A 27,760-nucleotide genomic window follows, 5' to 3' on the forward strand; every position below is an offset into this window, starting at 1 on the left:
ATTTTATATAGTACCAAGCGTAAGTTCTGTCGCCCTCACCTATAGTGTCAATATCTCGACTTAGGTGACATAATTTTACACAGAGTCAGTAGACAACACACACTAGGTGCACTTCATAGAGTATTACTTAATTTTTTTATATCATAAATCAATAAAAATATTTTTTTTCTACAAACCTGAGCTAGGTATGCTATAAAATCTGTTACGACTTATTGTAAAAATCACAAACATTTGGGTGAAAATTTGAGACAAGCTTATACTGCAAGGGGTTGAAAAATCAGGGGCTGAAATAAAAAATTCTTAACTTTACACCAACAAATTTGTTCACACTTACTGTAAACCTTCTAAACATTGCTTAACCTTAACCTTGGTCTAATTCAAATTTTTATACCAACACTTATTAGTGAAAGGGATGAAATATGTTTTGAAGTTCAAAAAAATTCATAAATAACTTAGAAAGCATTGTATTTCCTAAGTTATTCAAAGCTGCTTGGATGGCATTAAAAACATTCAAAAAATTTTTGCAGTATGGAAATGAGAAAATGTTTAATCGGTCATTTGGGAATATTGGAGAACATATAGATGTTACATACATTAAGTTATCACAATGTTTTAGAATTTTCCAAAAAAATAAGTACTTGAAATCTACCTTCATCTGTAGACTGTGCCATTAAGTGATCATTTTTTGCTTTCTTCTGTGATTACAAACGTTGATTCATTAAAAATGTTATCACAATATTTGTTTTAAAACAGTATTTCGAATGTCAATTTTAGAAATATATTTATATTTTTCCTAATAACAACTTTACAAACTTTATGTCGACATCTATAAATTATAACATCAAACAATCTCATTCAGTTACTTAACATAGGTTAATTAGAATACCACACACTTTTCACCAATAAAAAAAATTACTGCCAAGATACTAGTATATTTTTTGATGTATTATTCAAAGTGAACAACACCACAATAACTGATGATAACTTTTATCTACTAGAATTTATTACAAAAATAATTGTTACTTGGTCTCAAAAAAATTAATATTTGAGTTACATAAGGCAATTCAATTTTATGAATTACATTAAACTCGGGGTGACATTTACAATACATCAGCAACAAGATTTTAATTTAAAATGTAAATCTTTATATTTTTGAATTGTACAGTGTGTCTGTATCACTTAAGGTTTAGCACATTTAAAAAAGTGTTCTTAAACTGTGCAAATTCTATCTTAAATTTGTAAAATACATATAATAATAATAACATAATCATAAACCATTTTTTCCATTCCCTGTTATATGGTAAAATAAAAGAAAATACAATTTCAAGAAAATAATAAAAAAAAAAACCATATAGTAAAAACAAATGCATCATATTTCAACATGAGTAATTTTTAAATCAATATTCAATTTGTCTTTTGTACTTTTCTATGATATAATCCAATTTCTGTGTATTTTACAGTTTCTGTTTGTTCTCGTTCATTCTCAGGAACTCTTCATACGCCTCTTCCTCCTCTTCATTCATTTCTCCTTCACACTCGTACTCTGGATTCCCATTCAACCTTAACAGAAAGAAACATTTATAGATTACAAAATAACTTAAGGCAACATAAATCACCATAGAAAATTTTTTACTGTTTGCAATAGTTAATATAGCACATTGTGATGAAGAGACTTTATAGCTTCTTGTGATCCCAAATGTCCATATGCATGCCCATGACACAATGTCTTATTTTAGTCCTTTAAACCATAGATTTCACAGATGCCATGTAATTACATGACCTTTAATTTTTAATGTTTGTGTAAATCAATAGTATACAAAACATTATATTGTATGTGTGGCCATCAAAATTGTCAGGTACTTTCGCCTTGGAATTCCAGTCAGGGTTCCACTTGCATCTGTACATACTAATATGTTTAATAAGTTAACTGTAGTTACTGAAGAGTTCCGAGTATGTTTGGGAATTTTGGTTCTGGTAGGAAATTTTTATTACAAACATTGTGTTGTTACACTGGTCGGTGTCTCAAGATGGCTGACATGTAACAGTCGTATCGCAGTTGGTCTTCCGGGAGTTTTTGGAACATGCATTTACAAACATTTTCAAGCATTCTCTCCTATTTATTTGTCTAAAAATTTTTTATAAACTATATATTCAATTATATAACTGACTTCAAATGTAAACGACACACTTAATATTAAATTGCAGTTTGGTACTTGAAATTGTCCTTTCGAACTCCTGACTAGTCCTTGAAAATACGTACAACTAAAATATCTGTAATGAAGTTGGTTTCTCTTATACACCTGTCCCTCTAAGTAATACCTAATTCATTCCAGGAAAACTGATCACTAATCATATACAATTATGTTAATCAGAAGTGTGTTTGTTTACTATTTTAATCAAGATGCTACTATCATTAAAATCAATTTACAGTATTAATTATGTCTATAATACATTTATATAAATGATTGAATTACATTTTGATAATAAATATCCTCAAATAAAATTACCATATGAAAAAATCACAAGCCACATTGATCAAAAGTAACATTTCTGAGTTAGAAAATAATTTGTTATTAATACAGAAGCTCAGTTTTAAATTCCTATAAGATTAAAGAAGCATAAACTTTAAGTTTCATATTAACAAGAAAGATTATTTTAGCCCAATTCCTGACTGTTGTTTACTAAATGCATCCTGGTAGGTGCAAAGTCAACTAACACTGAAAGCTTCTGCTGACTAGCGAGATCCGAGTCATGTAAACATTGGCTGAACACACGCACATAAAATGTAGGAAAAATTCCTGTGTAATATAAATCATTACACAATTTCAATTGGGTTCAAGTAAAGAGGCAATCAATGAAGCAAACAGGGAAAGGAAATCGTTAACTATGGTTTTAAGATTTGTGATATTATTATTATTATTAAACCATTGTATTGTTTTTAATCTTACACAAATGCTGTTGCAATTGTGTGCGTACAGAAATTAAAAATTTTACGCAAATAAAAAGAAGTGCTTCTTAATATCTATGTCCATGCCACTTCAATCATGTATTATTTATTGGCATTTTTATTGCAAAACCACACAAATTGAACAGTGTTGCTTCGTGGGGCGGGACTATTATATATTATAGTATTTCAAGAAACCATAGTAAGAATATCATGAAATTTAGGAAACATTTTATGACTACCATTCCATCACATTTTCACTAATTGGTAAGCATGAATCTTATCCTCCAGCATGCTGAATAATATTTTAGTATGTAATTATGCTTCCACTAAAAATAAAAACTCTTAAAGAATATAAATGCCAGTATTTAACAACTACCAAACTGACCTATACTTTCCACGCCCTAAAAACAAAACAAAAAAAAAATCAGTTTATATATATATATATATATATATATATATATATATATATATATATATATATATGGTGAACACAGATGAGAAGTGTCAGCGTTAAAACATCAGCTGGCACACAATAAAACTACTCACTCGAAGCACAATGTATAATTTAAAATTTACCGTACAGGCGTACATGTAACTGGGTCAATTACACTAAACAATTTGATTAAGTAAAAGACTTACCATGATTCCTCATAGTCTACTTCAGAAGCCAAGTTCTCCTGCAGAAACTCACTTTCTTCATGAGATAGCACATGGCCATCAGGTCCATAAAAAACTGGTTCTGCATCCTGAATTAATATTATACAACTTTAAAACACAAGAATTTCTGTTATGAGAGTACAATGGTTATCGTGGAAACTAGAAATTAATAAAAAAAAAACTTTATTCACAGACACCACTGTTATGCAAGGAATTTACAGTCCCTTTCTTCTTTCGGTACACTGATACTCAACCTGAAGGATTAGGGTGGGGGGAAAGGGGGGGGGGGGAGGCATTGAAGACTGCTGCTAACAGCTGGAAAAGTGCTACATGGATGAGATACATTGGTAAATTCTTGTGTACAGTTACTCTTCATTCACACACGGATCACCGAACAGTGTCTGAAAATTTAGCTAAGCCTACTTAGACGAACAAAATCTCAAATCAATGTAAAAAAAAATGTTAAAAAATACATGTTCTTTATAATAAATATAGTTAATCTATTTGAAACTATTGATAAATGTAACGAAAACCTACAGGATAAAATTTCATTAAATATAACAGAAAAAAAATTAAGACAACCTTAAAATAAGATGGCTTATAATGTTCCTATACGTGAACATATTCCTAAATTATAATGTATAATGTAACATTAACGGAATGAATGGGTGAGGTGAATGGGAGTACTACATCGCTGCAACTTCTGCTATTTACCACTTTCGAAAAATCCTATTGGGAATTGAATTAGGATCACTTTGTTGGATGGTCGCCTGTCTTTGTGGCAGCCCTGCTTGCTAGACCACACGGACAACAGATTGCTGTGATATTGTTCCAGTGAGCCTACTACGCCAATGAACTAACGTACCATTACTAAGCGGTTTAAAACTGCTAGCGAAAAAGACAATACTAAGGTACAAGATAGTGGTGGATTGCATTAAAACCGAAATAATACCAAAAAGCCTATCAATTCAACATATAACACCCAAATGCAAGTTAATACACCATAAAGCACCAAAATGCAACTAAAGTCATGAAATTAATCAGCATTTTAGTCAAAACTTAAGTCACAAAATGTAATATTTTAATACTTTTAATGAATGTAATTTCTTTAGCATTAAATTTGCATCCACATGTTATGCACCAAATAGATTGAAAAATATTTTTTTTTATCTTGCAACTGTTATTAGTAATTCATTTTTACATTATGACATTCGTAGATATTTCTATATTTCAAAGACAGAAATACTTGTAGTCCTAAGTAGTTCTGTCCTAGACATGCTTATTACATCTTGAATCAGTGAAAATGAAATTGTTTTGGTGAAATAAGTATCATGAAACATTTGAGTGTCATATTTGTTGAATAATAAGCTGTATTTATGAATAAAAAATATTCATAAAAAATAATAAAAACATGTAAGTTTTAAAAACAAAATGGGCCTAAAAATAAAACTATACAATATTGTGTGTAGTGATACACAAAAAGAAGAGTGTACCTCCACCGAGAGATGCTGGAAGTAATCCGTCACAGTCGTCCCAGGTTCTGTCGCGTTGCTCATGCCCCACGAAGCCAGCCTTAGCTGATTAATGTTGGCAATCATGCTTGCAACAGATTTGCTTGTAGAAGGTGAGACTGCAACTTTATGAAGGGACTGCAGAAGTGTGTCCATTGCTGTGGTGTCATCTTGGTCCAAAGCATAACCTGCCAACTGGAATCAAGTTTCGTTGCAATGGTTTCTAGCAAAAAAATATACACATTAATTTTTTTATATACTTATGTACTGTTATTCAATGAATAAGTGTTGTACAGTGCCTACTATGTGCCCATCGTCACTTATGGAGAAGAGATCCCTTCAGGATTATGCAAGTGAAGTTCGACTGCACGTGACATTCAAAATTATTCAAATTAAATTTTATCAAACATTAACTTTGGCGTAAACTTGAAAAAACTCCAGAACTATTCACACTGTTGTTTATCAAAGCAAAACTGGCAGTACTCGAAGCCACAGTCTGAACTTGAATTACCTTGAGGGTCATGCAGGCACACTTGATGTTTTCTGGTGTCGGATTTGACGCCAGAACTTGTAGGAGTTCATGAAGGGCATTGCCTAGAATGCCTATTCGAAACCTCATTCCTGGCTTCAGCTCCAGCTGAATGTACAGCTCTGCCAGAAACGTCACAAACCCTTGCAGGTGACGTGGGTTGCTTTCAACATATTCCAGAACCAAGTCCACCTCATTTCTACACCTGCAATCAACATCAACAACTCTCAACAATCTAAAAATTTCACCATAGCAAATGTTCTTATTTTATTGTATATATTTTTAGACATCTATTTAAAGAAATGCTATGTTTAGGACCAGCGCGGTGCTGGATTGGCGATTTTGCCGGATTATTTAACGTCAATAACAAATGTGAAAAAGTAAATCATAACCCACGAGAAAATAGGAAACATTGTACTCTCATGAAGAATGACAGTAATGATAAACTCCAAGCGAACTCTAAACTCCGGCAGAGCAGACTAGGAGGGAGTACCATAATTTTTCTACGGCACATACCATGTACAATAAGTTTTCTTGAAATTCCTGCATGCATACCATAATAACTACCTTAACAAGCACAATTACCACCTCAGAGCAACATTATTACTACTCACAATACTACAATTACCACCTCATAGTACCATAATTACCATGTGATGTATCATAATTGCCTGGCATAACAGAAAGATGGGTCAGGACTCCCCTTGTCTCCCAATAAGTCACAGTTCAGGGGAACCACAGAAGGAATCAGCCAGTGTCTGCAGTCAGGAGCCATTCCATCACCTGCCTCAACTGACAACAGGAAGGCTGGACTGGGATTCGAACCCAAGTTCCCTGGAATGTGAGTGAGTCCAGTGTAGTTAGTACCATTGTGCCGCCTCGCTCCATCTCCATGTGTTCACTACCACTTTCATTCATTGTTTTTTAACATTAGCTTGCTCTGTTATTTCATAGTACATATTTTCTGAAACAGTGACATACTGACCAATCATCGTGATCATCTTTATAATGAGATCAGTTATTTTTACAGCACCAATTAAATAAACTGTCGATCATCATTCACAATTTTCAAACAATTTGTTAGTACTATGTTCCCTCATTATAGATCTTTTACAAGAATCACAATTAAAAAAATATTTAATTCAAAATTTTTTCTATATCCCATTATAGTATCCATGACAATGCTGAATACAAAATAAGTTAAACTTTTATTGTGTCAGAAAAAAATTGAGCATTAAAAGGTACCTGTATTATGTGTAATTATTCTGATTATTATTCTAAACAGAGAAACTGGTGGTATAGAATAATCAGCTTGACTCAATATTTCACCAATTAATCAGCTAAGGTACACTACAAAAAATTAGATTTTTTCAATTCTAATTTAATGTAAATAAACTGAGTAATATAAATAAATATAAATCAATAAATTACAAATACTTATATAAAAACATTTAAACTACTCACACATTACAAATAGACCATAAAATCTCTTCTTGCACTGTAGAGATATTTTGTGCAGCCAATAGGAGGGTTATTTTTTCCAGGGAAGCCCCGATAGATAAACTTTCAAGGATTGGCAGAAGCTAATGAGAGTCAATTACTAACATGGAAGTCCATCATTGCAATTCTACCAATGCTGCCAGTTTATAATATACAATCAAAATATATTATCATGAAACAATACATTAGTGATTGTGACCATTTGAATAGTTATCAAAATTTGATTGTGCTTCAACACACAATTTATTCATTGACTGTTTCACCCATGTCCAATAAATGATGAAAACAGATTGGGTTTTCAACCTCACAATTATGTACAGTAGAACCCCGATTTAACGAAGTGCTATGGTTACCGAAAATGTTTACTCTAAATCGATGTTTCGTTAAATCCGATTTACAGATTTTCAATTACCCCCGCACTCATAATCGCGTCCCTACGTTTCCATATCGTAGACAGGGTCGACGCCGATATCTTGTGCTGCCGTGCTATCTCAGCAGACTTCGTCAACTTTATATCTTCAACGTCTTTTAATCTCGATCGTACGGCCCCCGGTTCGTACGTACACCTCGGTCGTACATACAGATTTTCAGAAACCGTGAAAAATGAGGCATAAAATAAAAAAAAAGTTTAAAAATATGTAAAGTGTAAGAAATACGTTAAAGTTTATTAAAATACAGTCGCAACCTGCAGCGTTTATAACAAATACGAGCTACATACACATGGCGTCACAGTAAAAAATTAAAAATAAAAAAAAAAGGCCGCAAATTGATGGATAATTTCCGTCAATAGCACGCCGTACGCGGAGAAAGGTCATTGTACTCGGTCAGCTGCTGTTACGGCGCGGCGTAGCCGCCGGCTGACTCTCTTTGTTCGCTGAGCTGCGCAGCACTTATAAAAAACGTATTCCAAAAACTAAAACACCGCGCACAAAGCTCTTACTGAGAATAATAGAGCTGTAGCAAACCGTATGTATTCGGTACTGAGTAACAGGTGCGCCGTCTAGTAACGAGTAACGAAACGTTACACACGGCTGCATCTGTTACTCGCATTTTTCGTATGTTTTACGCATGCGCGCGCATATTCGATGAATTTGCGTTACAAAGAACATGTTTGTTTATTAAGTAAAGTATAATTTGGAAATTCGTCGTCCTTTTTTTTTTTTTTTTTACTGTTTATTAAAGGAGTGTGTGTAGACAAAGTTTGAGATTGGAACAGAAACAACGTAAGAAAGTATTGTTTACAAATTAAAAATATGTTTTTTATTATCGCGTATTTTCACGTTTTTTTGTTCTTATTTTAAAAGAGATAGTATAAAAAAGCCGCTCTAATGAGATTTAATTGTTTCTTGGTTAACAAAAACGGTTAATTATCAAATATTGTTAATTGTTTACATTCTATTTATTATTTACGCGACGTCATACTGTACGCGTTCGCAATACGACTCGATTCTTTGCTGCAACATAACATAGCATGTTATGCGGTATCAGAAGTAACGAGTAATGTAACGTGATACGATAGTAACGAGTACTAATTGTTATAGTAACGAATACATACGGGGACGCTTTTTTTCGTTACTTTTACACCTCTAGAGAATAATGATAATGGCGTATTGGTGTGACGTTGTCACAAGTTAAAAAAAACCTGGAGGATGGGAATGGAATATTTGGAAACGTGTGAATATTGGCTAGCACTGTTACTATGCGGGCGTGTTTGGAAGATAACGTGGTGAGTCAAGCCATGGATATGGCAGGGGGAGGGGGATGCGGACAAAGAAACCCTTCATGACGTCATGTGTCGCGGACAGTCTATCTATCCAGGCGCGCGCAATGGCACGCACCTACGCAATCCAGTTACAGCGCCCGGAGTTTTTAAGCAATTTGAACAATTTTTTTTTTTAATTTTTTCGTATTTGGACAGATGATGCAAAGGCACATATTAATATATAGTACCTCCATTCTATTACTGACACCACAGAGTGTATTTTTTAATAAGATTCCATTACAATTTACTTTCATTTTTTGGAAATCTATATTATTATTTTAATAAAATGGTGTTTTTTGATGGTTCCTGAAAACCTTTACGTTAAATCGCTGTTTTCGTTAAACCCGTGTTCGCAAAATCGGGGTTCTACTGTAATTAAAATATAGATTAGTTTTAAATATGACAGCCAAAAACTCAATAGTCTTACAAAAATCCAGTTTGATAGCTTTATTTGGCCAATTTCCCTGTTTTTCCAGGTTCTGAAGAATTCATCTAGTATTTTTCTGTTTTCCATATTTTCCTGTCTGTAGGAACCTTGAAAGCTATCACACTACAAATACTGCAATTCTGAAGAAGGAAACAAAAAATGTTTTATGCATTTGTGTTTACTCACCTCTCTAAAAGAATAGTTCTGATGTTAATTTTTTCATTGTTAGCTAAGAACTCACTGAGGTCTTTACACAGCCGAGCTCCATTATAACAGAAATTGGGCTGCAATATACTCTGTAAAAATAAGCACAAAAAAATATTGATATTATTGATAATATTTATTATTATTATTATATATTATATAATATTAATAGTATTGATAATAATTTATTATATAAACACACACTCTGAAATCATATATCCTGTACTTGCCTAGCCAAGAAAACTTTATGTCATCAGATTATTAATATAATTTACTATTAATAATATTATTAATATTGAAGATGTAACTAAATATCAGATGCAGATAATACTAGCAATTGGTCGATTCTGAATCGGCAGGGGTTTAGAATTAAGGCTGGTGGTGTAGTCATTCCCTAAAGTTAAAACTTGAAATTGCAAATGTCCTAATATTTTAATAAGACCATCAATTAGTCTAAGCCAAATGCTATGGAACTCAGCACCAGACACTCTCTGGAAATCATGGAAACCACTGCATTCAGTGATCCTAGCAAGAGTTGTTTTATACTTAGGATTGAATTTCAGTAAATAATAAAACAATTAGAGTATATTTGTGTAAACGGATTTGAAGAACTGTGTTTACGGCTTCAATGTGTCTAGTTAATAAATCAATAATTGCATAATGAAGAATAATGTGTAATCATTTGGCATGTATTTAAATGTGCATTTTCTAGCAGCATAGACCGGGATGTTAAATCAGAGTTGAAATCAGCTTTGATCAGTTGGGATACATTCTGTAAAAATAAGAACGAAAAATTAAGTATCAGATGCACTGCAAACTGGCACAATATGTCATATTTACAGCTGTAATAATTACAGAGTGCAAAAAATGTGAAATTGTTTTATTCATTCCAGAAAACTTACCTGTAAGTATATGCTTGTAAACCTTTTCACTCTGTAAAGATTTCCCAGCAAACGTATCACATAATATGAAACGCCTGTTGATCGATTAAACGTTTAATAATTAATAGGAGGTACATATATACAACTACTTGAAAAATAAATATGGGATTATTTTTCAGGTATGATTGCTTCCATTACGCATTATGTCAAAGATGTTATGAATAGTTTTTAAAAACAAAGTACAGGAACCTTTTTTTTTGTTATAATTCCTACACATGCTTCTAACAATAAAATTTACCCTAGTCTTAATTATGTAATGTCCCACCACTTTTCTAAACAAAGTTAAACACAACTCTCGCAAGGCAGCTGAACATGCCGTGTGTCCGATATTAAGTTTAATAGTATTTGTCTTTACTTTCAAATGGGTTTTTCAAACAATTTATAAATGTTTTCTAATTAATCTGGAGTTTTCCAATCAATTGGGATTTATATTTAATAAGGGTTTTCTATTAATTGGATCTCTCGCTGCTTAATCAGGGAATCAAGCTTAGACTTACATGAAAAGAATTTGTTAAATTTGATGAGTTATACTTGATTAATAATAAATCCATCCAATCAATTGTAACTTTATTTAACTTATTGTTTATCATACAAAACATTACTAATTAAATCACTAAACACATTTCAGTCAAAGTATAAAAATACAGCAAATATAGGTAACCAAATGTATGTTACTTTAATTTATTGTGTTAAATACATTATCTTTAATGAAATACAAATATATAAGTGTTACAGTACAAAAAAGACAACAATGACACAAACAAGTTAATTTATTTTGGGGTTCTCGGGTAGCTGAAATTATGTCCTTATTTTATTTATCAAAATTCCATCTTTTCTTTGTTATAATTTTTAGTTTTAAATTTAAAAAAAAACATATTTCTAATTAAATTTATATGCCAACATTAAGGTTTCTGTAGTCTAGTTCATAAAACAGGAGGAGCAGCTTGATGGAAACCAAATCAAAGAATCGAATAGAATCCCAATATGGAGAAACCAAATCAAAGAATGGAATAGAATCCCAATATGGAGAAACTAAATCAGAATTGCATATTTTAGGAATTGACCCAACACTAAATTAATAACAAAAGATTTTGATTAAGATTCTCCATTTAAAACCATTAATATTGTAACAAACAACTTCTACCCTATTATAATATTCAAAGTAATATTGGCTTTCACTGAATTTGCAGGAATTTAAGTACGTATATGGGTATTTGGGATATTTACATGATATTCAACACATATTTTCATGGGAAAGGTTTGGTAAAACATATTTCACTTTCTTTTAGGTTGTAATAATGTATTCACAATGACTTAGTGGAATAACTTGTTATTTAATTAAATTATTTTATTTATTTTTTGCTTTATTTTAAGTGAGGAAGTTAAGTTGTACCACCTTTTCTTACTTGTTTGACGAGTGTGACAGTAAAAAAAAAAAAAATTTTTTGGCAACATTTATTATTTTATAATTTATTTATTTCGTTTACTATGCTACACATGTGACTATGGGATTACATCATCCTGTGTTACAGAATCCCAAAGTTTTTTCTGTAGATATTTTTTGTAGCCAATAGAAAAAGGCATTTTTACCAGAAAAGCCTCGATAGATAACTTTCAAGGACTGGCAGAAGCCCATGAGAGCAACTACTAACGAGAAAGTCCTCATCTAGGTATTTTTGTGAAGGACTTCTTGTGTATTTTGTAACGTGTGCTTTGACTCGTCAGTCATTGTTCTGAGGTTACCGTCGTTAACTTACGAATTTGTCTTCTGATGAAGTGAGGAGCAATTTCACGTCCATCATCCCAGCCAAGCCACAAACAACTTCATTCTGACTAGTATTTAGAGTTCTCGCAACTCCAGCACTGGCATTAGTGTGAAGCTATGGTGCACCTTAGCTGTTGCCTCGGGCATGGATATTCTCAGTGGTACCGGGTGTTGTAATGTGACCATGTGTTGTAATGTGGAACATTTCCATCGATAACTCATTTTCTGGTAAATAATTTTCTACGCTGTTACGACTTTGAATATTAATTTGCTTGTGCCAAACAATGAGCGGTCTTGGTGATTTTGTTGATAAAGATCACGTGGCCGTAAAATTTATGTAATCATGGGCAGTGTGTAACTACTTTCAAATAATAAACAAATAAATTTTCAAAATTCAGCTTTTAAACACTCATCTGAATGGAACATCATCCAAAATTGAGTAAATCCTGCATTCCAATAAACTTGTATTCATGAACTTGCAGTGTATAGTGGAGTTCAGATCATAGCTAGCTGGTGAGACTGAATTATAACAAGTTATTTCTATTGAATAGAAAATAAAATAAGTTTTTTTTTTAAAACAAGCAAATGTTGGTACTAATTATAATTTACATGGTTCTGCTGAATTTTTTCCTCTTCCCTTTAAAGCTTTAAAAATGATGTGCCATCAATTTGATAGTTTTACAAATCTGTAGAGTATTTGCCTAATTTAATTTTAATTTGAGTCATCACCATTTTTTGGTAGTTAAAACTGAGTACATCATATTTCTTTTGAACTTTGATTATCACAAGAAGAAATTTCAGAAATATCTATAATGCCTAACTACTTTCATCTTTCCTTAGTGTTATCTGTTTTAACAGTTCTCTATAAATAAAGGTAGAACAAGATATTATGGAGAAATGTGATCAAACTGAAATAACAATGCAAAGCATATCAATGCAACATATACACCGAAATAAAAGTTAATACATACATTATTTAGCACCGAAATATAACCAAAAACATGGAGTCAATAAGCAATTTGACAAAACTTACGACGAATTCCAAAAATGTTATATATGGTAAATCCATTGAATGTAATTTATTTAATTATATAATAAAATGTTTGAACGAAATGAATTGAAACAAAATAAATATAACTTTTTATTTTTATTTTGTATCTGTTATAAAAATAATACGTTTTTACATTAATGATGGCACATTTTTCAAAAACACACAAAAATTTCCCGAATTATTTAAATTTTTCTCAGTAGTTCTGTTCTAGAATTCCTTACTACAGTATTTTTTTAAGAATAATAACCATGTATAGAAATAAAAATACAATAACATAGAACACTTCTTTTTTTAAAATATTGACCTAAAAAAAAATTGGTTGTCTGTAAAGTCGGTTCACGGACAATAGTTTAACGTGACGTCATAACAAAACATTGATGAAATGATTGCATACTTTTACGAATAAAATTGAATCATTTTTATTTTAATAATAAAAGAATAAATACTTGAAATTATACTAGTAATCAGATTTTTAAAATACAAGAATAATTAACCTTTATTGCCGAAATTATTGTTGTAATAAGCAATGAACTTCACTTTATAAACAGTCGACGAAACAGTTCACGTGCAGATGACTTGTAATTCATTTTAAAAACTGGCGTTTAGCTATAAAGTTTAAATATTATTATGAACAAGTTTTCATATAAATAAACTGTAATCAAAATCTATCATCAATTATATGAATCACCATAATTTTTTAGTCAATTATAACATAACCTATTATTACTGCACTTGCCGACAGCGTAACGGAACAATGAGTGTAACGGGACACAGCGTAACGGAACAATGAGCATAACAGGACACAGCGTAATGGAACAATGTGTGTAACAGGACACTTTTTCGTGCGTGCAGCCGCCGTTCATCGATTTATTAGACTTCACGTCAATAAAACCATACAATCTTGTTCCTCTGTGAAGGAGTACATGTTAGTACTACACATGGGAAGAAAACAGACTTGAGAAGACCCAAGTAACAGGCGGTACCTGCTCAATGATGATGTTCAAAACGGTGCTGACGACTTGTGGATCTGCGAGCGCTGGCCCAAACGACTCTAAGAACGGGTCAACAGTTCTCTGGTACGCTCCAGGTTCAACTGTGATGGAGTTCACTGCGTCCAGAAGGCGACTGGCAACCACCTCCGATGGCATCATCTCTTTTTCCACGTCCGTCGGCCCGTCTCCTGAAGCCTGAGGGAACCGTTACGTCGAGACAGGCTCGGAAAGAGTCGAGCAACGTGTGATAACCAGCACTGACACTTTGCTCAACCTTGCCTGCAACACTCACGATTCCAGCATCGTATCCACGAAACTGAGAATTTCAAACCTTACAAAATTGTCACCATTTATACTCCTCCACAAAAACCTGTAATAACATTTCCCTTACTTTCTCCCTAACCAAAATTTAAAATTTCTGTGAATTTTTTTTTTTAAATAAATTATTTTCTGAACGGAATTAAGAAAATCCATTCGTCACCATCCCCGTGGCTGGCCTAGTTCTCTCCATTGTCTTTATTTCAAACAGAACCTTGCAAATGCCATTTTATAGTGTGTACTACTATGCACTAAAACATAATCTGGAAAAAAAAAAAAAAACTTTTGCAGTCTGGGTGGAGCATTAATTTACTAGGTTTGCTGACATCACTTGTCTCGTGTATATCTCACCAGTTTCCCACACTGTCCCTATTACAATATTTGCTATATCTGAGGAATTTCCACAACTTTTTTAGGATTTCAAGTAAATTCCCTGACTTTCCCTGACCAATTCCAACATACCAAACTTCCATAATGTGGATTACCTGATTTTGGTTTAGTAATGCTCTGAATACATAAAATACACCACCCCCGTACCTATCTTGTGCAAAGTATTTAAGGTTCTGCTGCAAGCGCCATGTTGCATTGTTAGGTTTTATGCTTATTTCAGACGTTAATGAAGAAATATTTTGAAAACTACACTATTGAAGTAAAACTGTATGCATTGTCCAGCAGTGAGTGGCTAAACGACAACAATGGGTTTGAGAAATATTAAACTAGGTATGTATACTTGATTTACCACAGCATGTTTGTAGTCCCTCGGATAGAATTCATTTGCTTCAGCTGACAATCGTGAGTTTCTTATTGTGTCACCACCAGCTCCAGGATCATAAGTGCTCACATCATCTGCGAAATATGAACCCAACAGAAATTATGTTAAACTCTATTAGTGATAATTTCTCAAACAACTTCATCATTAAATAGAGTAAGGTTCAAAATTGTAGGAGCTCCAGGATTAAGCCTCCAAATCCCATGTGTACTGATTTAGTGCCTTGTTCCCTGGGCAGTACAACCACTTGTTACTATAGTAGACTGTGAATGAAGGTAGTAGTGCATGTCCTTAGTTCAAACTCCTCCTTACAAACATAAAAAAGTGTGATATTCCCAACATCAAGACAAACCACAAAAATCCTAAACCCTAGTTTATTCAATTATTCCCACAATCCCATCAAATGGAGTTTCAATTAAATAATATTAATGTTTCCAGTTGTTATACATTTACAGTAGATTCTCATTACTAACTACTTAAAGGGACCTCAAGTTTTTGCACTTAGTACCGAAAGTACTTAGTACTGAAAAAACATATCATTACAAAGAGAAAAATAATAAAATTAATAAATAATAGCGTTATTATAAGGTACAACATTATCATTTGGTGAACATCTAACATCAGTTTAAATATTGGTGTTTCTAAATAACTTAAGTTTATTTATTTTTAAAAGAATCTGTTATTTCAGTTTGAATGATGCTATGTTGAATAAAATGTTCTATGTCATAGAAAGATTTCCTGATCTCTTCTGGAACCTTTTCGTGTTATGAGATGAAATTGTTCAGTTTTTCTAAGCTCAGAATAGCTTCCGTAGCTGTCACAGCCGGTTCCTCACAGTCAGAATCATCATCTGATTCAGCTTTTGATGATGTGATCGAATGACTTCCCTAATGATGTCTCTGTCAGTCAAAACTGGTGTTGTTCTATTTCATTATCCACAGAGACATAGTCTGTGAATGAAACAGCATCAAACTGCATGGAGGCTGACACTTCTTGCCATACTTCAGGGACAATATCATTGCTTTTTCATGTTTGTGCTGTAGTGTGGCTTGCATCCTGGTCTGATGAAGTTGCAGTGAGCTCATCAGCATTACAGTGCCAGACTTTCTTCTGCAGTATTTAATCTTTTTCAGACCTGTCTCCCCAATCTTTCCTAGCATAAATATAATTTGCCTACCATCTAATGACCCAGCAAGTGCTATCGTCTTATCCCCGCCTTCGGCGCACATCCGTCGCCTGTAATTCTTCTCCGAGCCCTGACAAGAAGTGCTATTTCCTGCAAGCTATTAGAGCAGCTAGGTTCTGATAGCCAGCCTTACACGTGCAATTTCAGGCAGGAGCACGGGTCATTTTGCTCGAGCCTTCAACATGTCGAAGGCCTCTGCAGAGAGAATTTCCTACTGGCAGCAGCACATTTCCCATTTCCCCCCCCCCCCCCTCTTACAGGCTTTCCTGGGAGCCAGGTCCAGTTGATCGGCCTGACGTCAACCCCGAGCCAATTTCAAGGCCACGACACCGGTCTCAGAATGTATCACACCTGACCTCTCGTGGCAGAGTTGCGAGTTATTTCCTCTGGGTGTTTGAACGCCCGCTAAACACCTGCCCCCTGGCACCTCACACAACAAACAGTGCCCCTTAGTTCATTTCCAAGCCACCAGAGCGCTGCACTAGTCCCTTCCATAAGCCCAATGCTTTAGCAGTCGCCTCGTGTGAGTCGATCTCTCCTTGTTTCAACACCCCTCAGTAGGTCGCGCAAACATCGGCCAGTACCACCAACTTCGAGATATCAAAGAAAGTATTTCTCAACCATCCCCTCGAAAATCGTCAGAACCTTTCGGTCCGGAAGCCGAAGCCTCCCCCCTTTCTTTTGATTGACTTCGTCTTTTAATTATAAGTAGCTGCCGCCCCAAAGGGACTTCGCGCTGCGACAGCAGGCTGACCACACCGCATCGTCGGCGAGCCGCACATCAAGACTTCACTCCGGTCGTTGTTTAAAAATGTAATCAGCTAGGCAAGGGATGTGATCCCTACAACTTTAGTAATTAGTAATTAGTCAGTCTGCGTACCTTGCAGAAGTAGTCTAGCTTAGTTAATAATACTTCATAAAATTTGCAATCTTTTTGAATCATGGAAACGTTCGCAACAACCGCGTGTTCGCGAGCTCCGCACCCTGGCTGACGCTAGAAGCCATCTCCCTGTGTGGTGAGTTTTTGACAAACCTTATTCCCCGACCACAATCATCTTTGTTAGTAAGCATTTTCTGCCTATTTTGCTGTCTGTTATCATGTTCTGATCATGTTTGACTCGGACGTGTTCACAAACAGGGTCCAAGGGCCGGATGCGGACCTAAGAACACCACCCTCGAGTCCTTCCTCCAGCAAGCAGGACGACTAAAGCGCCCTGACGCCTCGTTAGCTCAACTTCGGCCAGCAAACGTCAAACCTCCAGTCCTTCAGATTTTTTTTTATATCTTCAGAATAACATTAAATCACGACATTGAAAAGATCGGAACACCAGAAATTTTTCCATCGGGACTTTAATCGCTCTCAATTTTACTGGGATTGTAAAAAAAAACTGAACCTGTTTATTATTTCTGATTCCATTTTAATTATGTCCAATGATAAATGGTAATTTTATAATTAGGGCCGGCTCATTCTTTAGAAAATGTAATTTTAAATACATGTTAATATAATTAAATAATTTTAATATATTTGTCAATCAATTTATCAAGTATTATAATTCTATGTGAATAAAATAATTAAAAGTTAAATAAACATAGAGGTACCTATACTTAGACAAAATCATAATTTTAGCCTTTTGAAATTAAAAGATCCACCAGTTACACAAGTCATCAAGAGAGAGTGAAGTGTGACCAAATGGTAACAGAGCTTGGTTTACTGTTCACTCTGTAACAACACATTGAAATGAAAGACTTTCCTGTAAGGTGAAAAAAAAAAAAAATCCCAGTAAAAGTGAGGTATAGGGCCTTTAAGATGCAGTGTAGATAAAAGGCCCTATAAATAACTTACCCCCCCCCCCCCCCCCCCCCACACACACACACACACATTACAGGAAAGTTTGAGCAGTCGTCTTTTCCCCACAGTCAGAATTACCCCACATGACCCTACCTACAAATGGACTAAGATTACCCAGGCACTTAGTGTGTGTGGATTTACCTCAATACAGATGCTGATAAGAATTAAGTTTTGCGACTTTGATCCTCTGCACCTACCTTGACTTACTGACACACTGCTCTGCAAGGTTTCTGTGTTGGCATGAGCAAACCCACTGTCTGGCTTGATGTGAGGCTGCTGGTTCACTGCAGCGTCTGGCGTCGCGCCGTGGGCTCGTCCCCTACCCCGGCCTATGCCCAAGTTACACCTGGAGGGGTTAGCCTGAGACACACAAGAAGACCGAGCTGCAAACATTTCGGCAGACTGCTTCAATCAAGGTACCTTTTGAACAGTTTGGGTCCTCGCAGCGATACAAATGCAAAGTCCACAAAATCATTGTGCATGATATGCACATGAGCAACTAAAATGGGTCATATTTAAGAACACGATACCAAGCATTACAAATGTTTGTTATTCTGGGGAAAAAAAAAAATAATCTGGGGAAATGTATGCCATGGAAGTACACCAATGAAAGTGTTATGGTTGAAAAAACAATGTTTGTTATATCGGTATCAATGGAAGAGAATAATATCGTTAGGTTGGTATGCCAGTTAGTATCTTTTGTGGAAGTAAGGAACATTTGTGTGATTAGTCGTCGTGAAATAACACACAGTATAAGAACTGGGAAAAAGTGGCATAAATAAGTATTTTTGGGTGTTAGCGATGTTAGACGGGGCGTTTGACAGGTGTGGTAATAACGATAAAATGGAAATAAAATAATGTCTTCTGTTTTTGCTAAAAATAAAAGGTTGTTTTAAGTTTAAGTTTTCACTTAATGTGTCATGTGTAAATGAAGTTGTTACATTAAATTTATGTTGATAAAGTTAATGGTTTGAGAAAAGTATACAGAATCAATTATGTTATAAAGGTACCATAGGCATTATATTTATGGTATTGTGATCTATACTATAGTTTGTCTCATGCTTAGATTGCAGGCAATCAATGTTGGCAGAGTGATACTACTTAGCTTACTAACACCAAAAATTTTATTTTGTGCCTAAACCATCTTTATACATAGGCTAATAAGTTTCAATATTTTTGTAATATACTGTTTATTGAATTTTTAAGACTATAAATTAGTCTCTCTTAACATATTATCACATTAGTAGTCAATCTGATAAAAAAAATATAACGCAATGCTAAAAACCCATTGCTTTTTCACAGAAGAAAATATTAGTAGCAGTCCATCACTATTAAGAAACAAGGCATTTCGTTAAGAACAAGCTATGCTCAAAAGAGCAAAAAAAAACAATTTTAAATGATAAAAACAATTGGGGTCAAAGTCACTACACAATACCACGCATTACTATTGGTTGGAAAGAAAATTGGGGAATGTATGATGTAATGGATTTGGCCAATGATAACAAACTTGAATGGATGAACCAAGAAAAATATTTTATGCAATATTGGTAACAGCGAAAGAATAAATGGTGTTTTGAGTTTTGGAGTGATAGTAGCAGTAATAGTAAAAGTAAAGTGAAGTAATAAGTGGAATAGCATATCTTTATAAAGTGTATAAATAAGTACACAATTAGTCTTTAGTAGGTAGTAAGAAATTAATTAAAAATATGTGGTAATGAGTGTAGTAGTCACAAGAGAAATGCAAGGTTGTGTTTATTTACATTGAAGTAATTTAACAATACAGTGTAGAAAAATATGTATGGTTGTGACTGTACTAGTGACCAGAAAAGCGATGGTTTGTGTTTCAGAAGGTTTGGTGAGGGTAGGTCAGCTATTTAAAAAAAAAAATTCATATATTTACATTGTGATGTGGTAAGGATATTAAGGAAGTCGTTAACAAGGCAGTGCTGAAGTAATTATGACCTTATATTCTTACGGTACAAGCGCGGGAATAAAGCATTTTGAACAGGAAAAATTCACGTGCTTGTTTTGCACAAAATATTGTTATTGAGGAAATAAAATTATAGTACGGAATATATTTTCAGTATCATGTTCTATACCAAAGTAGGTAGGTCTGAAGTATACTTTTCAATACATATTAAAAAATAATCAAAAATTATACAAATGTGATAGATATATCAAAATATACCGAACTGGGTGGAACTGAAGTATAGTATAGAATACTCAAAAGTTAGTTTAGTAAAGAAAAATATTTTGTGCAAAACAAGTATGTCAATGCTCCCCGCCTAAAACCCCCAAATTCCTGCGCTTGACCCGTAATAATGTAGATTGATTGATGACCTTGCGATTGGGTTTCCACCCGGTAACAAGGAGTCCCCCCCCCCCCTACCCACACATTTCTGAAGCCTCTTCAAGTCCTTTCCTCTTCTCACATCCAGTATCTTTCCCTCAATCCCATTCTACTCCTGCCCCGTCCTCACCAGAAATACTTGCCTTCCTCTTTCCATTATCTCTGAATCTTCCACTCATGATCCCTTCCTTTATATGCCCCTTTGTTCAACCTGTCTCCCAGTGACCCCCAGCCTCCCTTGCCCCTTGTCAGCCTAAAAAAACTTCACCAATCCCTCTATTTTCCTCCTTCCTCTTTCCAGCAGTGTCTCTCACCCTTCACCCCTTCCCTCCACCACCACATACCTTTCGCCCATCTAGAAGCTCTACGTTGCACCCTTTCGAGTTCCTTAATTTCTATCCCTAAGTATGGGTCCCAAATTGCCACTGCTTATTCAAGCATTGGCCTCACTAACATTGAATACGGCTTCTCCTTTGCTGTCCGTCCTGTCACCTTCAGTGTCCTAGCAATCAGCCCCAGCCACTGTCCTCGCCTTCTTTACCATCCACTGCACCTGCTTTCCCCAACCTAGGTCACTCTGTAGGGTTACTCCCAGGTACTTGTATTCCCCTACCTCCTGAATCTCTTGCCCCTTCCAACTATATATTTGCTTAACAAACCTTTCTTCTCCTTGAGAATCTGACCACCTTCATTTTGATATTTATCCCCATTCCATTTGCCCTTGACCAAACTTCCAGCTTCTTCAAGTCTTCCTGCAGATGTGCAGCTTCCCCCCACAGTTCCACAGTTTCAACAAACAGTCTCAGTTTTCTATCCAATTCCTCCCCAACATCGTTCATCATGTTTAGGAACAGCAGGGGCCACATAATGCTACTCTGCAGTACCCCTGATGTCACGTCCCCTTCTTCTGACCATTCCATTCCCACCTTCACCCGCTGTTTCCTATCCCTCAGGAAGTCCCTTGTACAATTCACAACCCTACTATCCTCTATCAGACTATCAACCTTCTCCATCACCTTCTTGTGTGGCACCCTATTGAACGCCTCAAAATCAATAAAGATTGTGTCTACCTGTGTGCTCTCATCCAATGCCTCCAAGTCCTCCTGCAGTCCAGCCATCTCCATCTCACAGGAGAAACCCTTCATAAAGCCATGTTGCCTCTCATCCATTCATTCCAGCTTTCCAATTTTTCCAAACATACCCTCACTATCAGTTTTTTCATCACCTTCCCTGCACTTGACATTAGGCTGACAGGCCTACAATTTTCTGGTTTTGCCTTATCACGACCTCCCTTGAAAAAAGGCACCACCACTGCCTCCTTCCATTGCCTTGGGAGCTGTCCCTTCTCCAATGACTGCATGTATATCACCTCCTCTATCTTTATTTCCAGGTCTCTCTCTCTCTCCCCCCTTGGCTTCTCACCCTGTACTCCATACCATACCTCTCCCTCCACAAAAACAGACAGGTATTGCTCCTGTAGTACTTTTGCCTTTTCCAGATTCCCCACACACTCCTGCCCGTCTCTCCCCCTCATTACTGGTAGCCCCTCCTACTTTACTTTTTGACATTGTGACAAAGATCTGCCCAATTCCCCCTACTCCCTTCATCCATCAGCCTTTCCAAGTAGGTATCCCTTACCTTCTTTGTCTTTTACCCCAGTTCCTTCCCCAGCTCCATCTCTGCTTTCACCCCTTCCCCTCCTAGCTTCTTGGCCCAAGCAGACTCCTGCACCTACGCTTAATAGTCCTTATCTCTCCACCATAGTACAGAATATCACCCCTTTTCTCAATTCTTTTTTCCGGCACAAAACGCTCCACCATCCGCCCTGGGATGGTTTTCAAGACCACCTATTGTTCGTCAAACCCCTTAATCTTTACCCACCTGTGATGTTCTCCCATTAAGAATGCCTCCATCTCGTTCTCTTTCAACACTTTCTATCGCCTTTCCTCACTATCCTGCCATCCCATCCCAATCTACACCATCATTATCCTGTGATTGCTGATCCCCGCCATCACCATACTGCCTACCACCGCATCCACCTGTCTAACAAGCACCACAACCAGCAGGTTTCCACTCTCCTCCTCACCTCTACCATTACCCTTTCGGGTGTGCTCCCGTACCACCTGCCCCAATCCACAATTAACCAGCTGGAATGCCCATCTTTGCTCTTTCTTCCCTATCTCCTCCGGTCCCTGTTCCCACACCACCCCTGGCATGATAAGATCGCCTGCCACTATCACCCAGCTATCCTCCCCTAGCATGTTCAACCAGTCTTTTACTGCCTCGATAGCTTCATTATATTGCCTGAACAATAATTTTAGATCAGTACCTACTATTTTATCTTACCGGGCATTTTGGTTATTGAGACACGTACAGAAAGATACCTCATAGTTATTAAAGTGTAGTTTAAATTTCAATGATATGATATAGGCCTAGATATATAGTATATTAAAAATAAAAAAATTTCAATATACTCCTACATTTATTGTTGCTATCTTCACATTGTTGTATTTTCCCCTTTGACTCTGTTCCTTTCCAACTATTACATGTTCCTTTCCCACATAATACTTCCTTCATCAGCCCCACTTCTGCCATGTTTACCTTCTCTACCCCATATTTCTTATAAAGTGCCATTTAGTCTCTTCAATCTGCTGATCTCTTCCTCTAGCTCCTCACCATAACAGTATGCTCCCTCAACCTAGAATTTTCTCTCATTATACTCACCTTCAACTTTGCTCTTAACTGGTTTACTTCATTTTGTAGGTCCCCATCCTTGTCTGCTCATCCCACCACCTCCCCATCTATTTCCTTTCCTCGGACACCTACATTTTGCTCCTCTGTATACCTGCCCTCCATTTACGCTAGAGCCCTTTTTAGATTCTCAACTTCCTCAAGTTTATTAGGTCTGTCTATTACTTTTCTATTTGTCCTATACTCTTATAACTTTCTCAATATGCCATTTTCTTTCTGCTGGAAGATTTCCTTCCTCCATTTCTTTCCTTTAGCTTCCTCCACTTTCCAAATCTCCCCTTCTTTAACTACCTAACGTCTCACAAAACGCATTCCACAACCATTCCCTCCCTTTGTTTACACCCGATTTCCCTGACTCCCTTCCCATCACCTGCAATGGACTCCCCCCATCTTTCGCTCATTCTGCATTTGACCTACCTTCCTTTGCTAAGCCACATTTCTTGCAAACCCATGGTTTATTCTCATGGCAAAGTGAAACCACTTGTCACACGTATCACATTGGATGCCAGTATCCCTCTTCGTCCACACTTTCCCGTAACCCTTACATTTCACCCTACCACTCATCCCTAACTTAAGACACCCAACTTGCTTGCCACCGAGCTTTGCCTTTCACGCACTTCCACTCCTTATGCCTGCCTGGACTTTATTTGTGCCGCTGCCTATACTTTTCAAGTACGTGCACCACAACAATCTCCACCCTACACTGATGCTTATTTAGTTAAACAAATTTTAAATTTCACTCCACCGACATCGACACACACCTATATTCGCCGCCATAGAGGTGGTAATGCCATCAGTGTCACCGTGTTGATGATGTCATCAATAATGTTATAGTATTGGGATCTAGACTACATCCCAAATTTGATGAAAACAAAGAACTTGAAAACATGATGGTAACTTTTAATAACTACCCCTTAGAAATAAATAATTAATTTAATTAGATGATTCTCTTGATGGAATAAGCCAGAAAAAATGAATTACCAGAATTCTCATTCCAAGTTTTAAGTTTCTTCACAAAAAAATGTTTCCAATAAATATATATATAAAAAAAAATTATTAAGTAGCCCACAAAGTTATGTCTAAAACAATTTATGCTCAGTACATAGTCCTATATATGGCCAAAGAGCAAACTGAAACAAGCTAATAGCAGAAATTGTACATTGGAAAGAGAAAGTAATTGCCCATTTAAATGCACACTGCAAATTAATTATTTAATATAAATTGGGTAGGGCATTAGTGTACTTTAAGATACTCTGCAAGTTAAATTGTAGTTAAACATTAATTCATACTTAAAATGTCTTAATGTTAAATACTAAACAAGGTGGGATTGTAGTATAGAATACAATACTGCAGGTAATATGTACATACTTATGTTCTAGACAAGAATAGATAGGGCTGTAGTATGAAATACAATACTCAGAAGTTAATTTCATTAAGAAATGTAGTTTGTATAAAAAGGCATATGAATTTTCCCTGCCTAAAACCCCAATTTCCGGCGCTTGTCTCTTAAGAATGAAGGGGTGGTAATGATCTAGGCAACACCATGTTTGTGACATCATCAATACCTTTTTTGTTATCGGGATCTAAGACTACTCACACCAAAACTCCCTATGATTATCATATATATTGGTAATTTGTAGATGTTTTTAATTTTTAAAGTTATGAAAAAAAAAAAATTGAAATGGTGTTTCCTAGGTTCTACTAATGTTGGTTTCTTAACCTGCACTCACTTTTTTGATCACTAACCTGTGCCAGTATGCTTATTTATTTATTTAATTAATAGCTGCAATTGGGTACAAAGTGCCCGGTGGCAAGCATTCTCCCTCCTTCCCCCTCACTCTCCTTCTGAACTGGTCCACACTCCCAGCCGCCACACTCTCCTCCTCCAGCCTATTCCATTCCCCTACTGTCCTCACGACCATCACATTTTTTCCCCTTTCTGTTCTTCTCCTCTCTTTGAAAACCTTCCTAGTATTTTCCTTCCTACTTCTAGGCATTCCCATTTTGACTTTGCCCCCCAGCTCTCCCCATCCTCCCACTCCACTCAGCACCTGGTACATCTTGACCAATCTCTCCTTCTGTCTTCTATCCTTTAAGCTCTCCCATCTCATTCCTATCATCATCTCTGTGGTACTGCACTCCCCCTTCTCTTCTCTGTCCGTTCTCCTCCACTTGCCCTTCACCCATCTAGCTGCTCTCCTCTGCACCCCCTCCAGCTCCCTCTCAAGAACTGCCGTGTATGGGTCCCACACTGCTGTGGCATACTCCAGCATGGGGCGGACCATAGTTTTATAGGCCTTGTCACGTATGCTGCTGCTTCCCCCCCCCCCCGAGCACTCGTCCCAGCATGCCCAGGGCCTGTCTGGTCTGCTCTTCTTCACTACCTTGTCTACATGCTCCCCCCACCTCAGGTTACCCTGCAGCACCACCCCTAGATATTTATAGCTGTCGGCCTCACTTATCACGTCTCCCCTCCAGCGATATTCCCTCCTGACAATCTTCCTCTTCCTGGTAAACCTGACCACTTTCGTCTTTCCCACATTTATTTTCATACCATTATTTTCCACCTATTCTTCCAGCCTTTCCAGATCCTCCTGTAACCCATTTCTCTCCGCATCCATGTAAACCACGCAGTCGTCTGCAAAAAGCCTAATATGCCCTTGTATCTTCTCTCCTATATCATTCATCATTATGGTAAAGAGAAGTGGGCCAAGCACACTGCCCTGCGGCACCCCTGATGTAACCCTTCCTTCCTCCGATAACTCCTCCTCCACACGTACCCTCTGTGTCCGGTTGCTTATGAAGTCACCAATCCAACCCACCACCCTCCTGTCACTTATAGCTCCCTCTACTTTTTTCATCATTTTTTCGTGAGGAACTTTATCGAATGCTTTTTCAAAATCGATGAAGCAGGCATCAATCTGTAGACCATTATCTACCCCCTCCACCAGCTCCTCCAACAGTCCAGCCAGCTGAGTCTCACACGAATGTCCCCTTCGAAATCCATGCTGTCTCCTGTCAATCCACTTTCTACCATCCAACTCCCCTACCACATGCCTGTGCACTAACCTCTCCATCACCTTGCCCACCGCCGACGTGATACTAACAGGTCTATAGCTGGCTGGGTCCTCTTTGCTACCCCTTCCTGGAGCATAGTGGGCACACCAATATAATTTTATTGAATGAACATTAATATTGAAGAAATGCAGCTCCTGAGAAATAAGGCAATCAATTAAAACGAAAGGTTAGTTAGGTTAGGTCAGCTACATTAATAATAGGTACCTATTTTCCACTAACTTGTACCGTGTGTGTAGTATTGTCCAAGATGTTTCCTGAATACTAGGTAAAATTAAAATAGCCATTATTCCAATTTAAGCCATCCGAAACTAATCAATTTATTACTCTAATGTCGATCGTTGACAAATGCCGTTGATCAATGGTTTAAAATATCACTCTTCCCCATGTGACATGTTAGACAAAATATTAACTATTTGTAAAACTTACCATTTGTTATCGCGAAATTTCAACTGAAATTAATGTATTTATCGTATTGTAATCAAAATGTTACACAAACAATTTAAACACAAAATTCTTAACTGACAACAGAAATTAAAGTCGTTTTAAAAATTGACTTGACAGTTTTGACGGATGTAAATTGTAAACTGTGAAGTTCATTGCCGCACAACGACAAACATTATTCAATAATGTTGCTATCGCCATTAAATAAAAATAAAATGTAAACTGCTTTACGAAAACATTTATCGACAGAAATATCTATAATATCAAAAACATTTCCAGAATTTACTTATATGTAATTTTCATTTTAAAATAATTAATCGATAAACTAGAATGGAATACGGTATGATAATCACACAAAAATTATGCAGTCTATAAATATTAATACAAAAAAGTTTCTTGAAGGTAAAAAAAAATAAAGAGTCCAATAATAAACGAATTTTTGCCACTAGATCTAAACAAACAATATCATACAATGATCATAGTGGACGGAAGTTAGACACGTCTGCATGATTAAATAGTATATCTGAAACCTTTTTTTTTCGTTAGCTAATTGTAGCGGCATTTTGGTTAGACACCCAAAACATTTCCTGAAATGTGTTGTTTGCATTGTAGAAACTGTTTTAAGCGACGTTTATTTATTAAAGTGACTAGTTTTATCGACTGAGATTCTACTCATTTTTACCAACCATCATCTGACGTTATTAAGCACCATTTCCACAATGTTTTGGGCTG

The 27,760-nt window shown here is 36.0% G+C and overlaps 1 protein-coding gene across 1 annotated transcript; it reads right to left on the bottom strand.

Annotated features, from left to right (window-relative positions):
• Positions 1 to 518: 518 nt before the first annotated feature.
• On the bottom strand, positions 519 to 27,524 carry LOC134528300 (polyadenylate-binding protein-interacting protein 1). The gene is made up of 9 exons (XM_063361807.1): positions 27,014 to 27,524; positions 18,606 to 18,768; positions 15,344 to 15,450; positions 14,278 to 14,481; positions 9,520 to 9,629; positions 5,627 to 5,849; positions 5,098 to 5,310; positions 3,587 to 3,693; positions 519 to 1,560 (listed from the first exon to the last, which is right to left on the bottom strand). The coding sequence occupies exons 1-9, from the start codon at positions 27,014 to 27,016 to the stop codon at positions 1,455 to 1,457; spliced, it is 1,236 nt and encodes a 411-aa protein (XP_063217877.1). The 5' UTR covers positions 27,017 to 27,524; the 3' UTR covers positions 519 to 1,454.
• Between the last annotated feature and the right edge of the window lie 236 nt (positions 27,525 to 27,760).

Source organism: Bacillus rossius, chromosome 1, assembly GCF_032445375.1.
Source record: "Bacillus rossius redtenbacheri isolate Brsri chromosome 1, Brsri_v3, whole genome shotgun sequence".
NCBI classification, from domain to species: domain Eukaryota; kingdom Metazoa; phylum Arthropoda; class Insecta; order Phasmatodea; family Bacillidae; genus Bacillus; species Bacillus rossius.

Excerpts from the sequence above, each read along its gene's own strand:
- LOC134528300 (XM_063361807.1), bottom strand. Across the intron at positions 5,850-9,519 it reads AGAACTATTCTTTTAGAGAG|GTGTAGAAATGAGGTGGACT; the intron begins GTGAGTAAACAC and ends TGTTGATTGCAG. Across the intron at positions 1,561-3,586 it reads GTAGACTATGAGGAATCATG|GTTGAATGGGAATCCAGAGT; the intron begins GTAAGTCTTTTA and ends CTTTCTGTTAAG.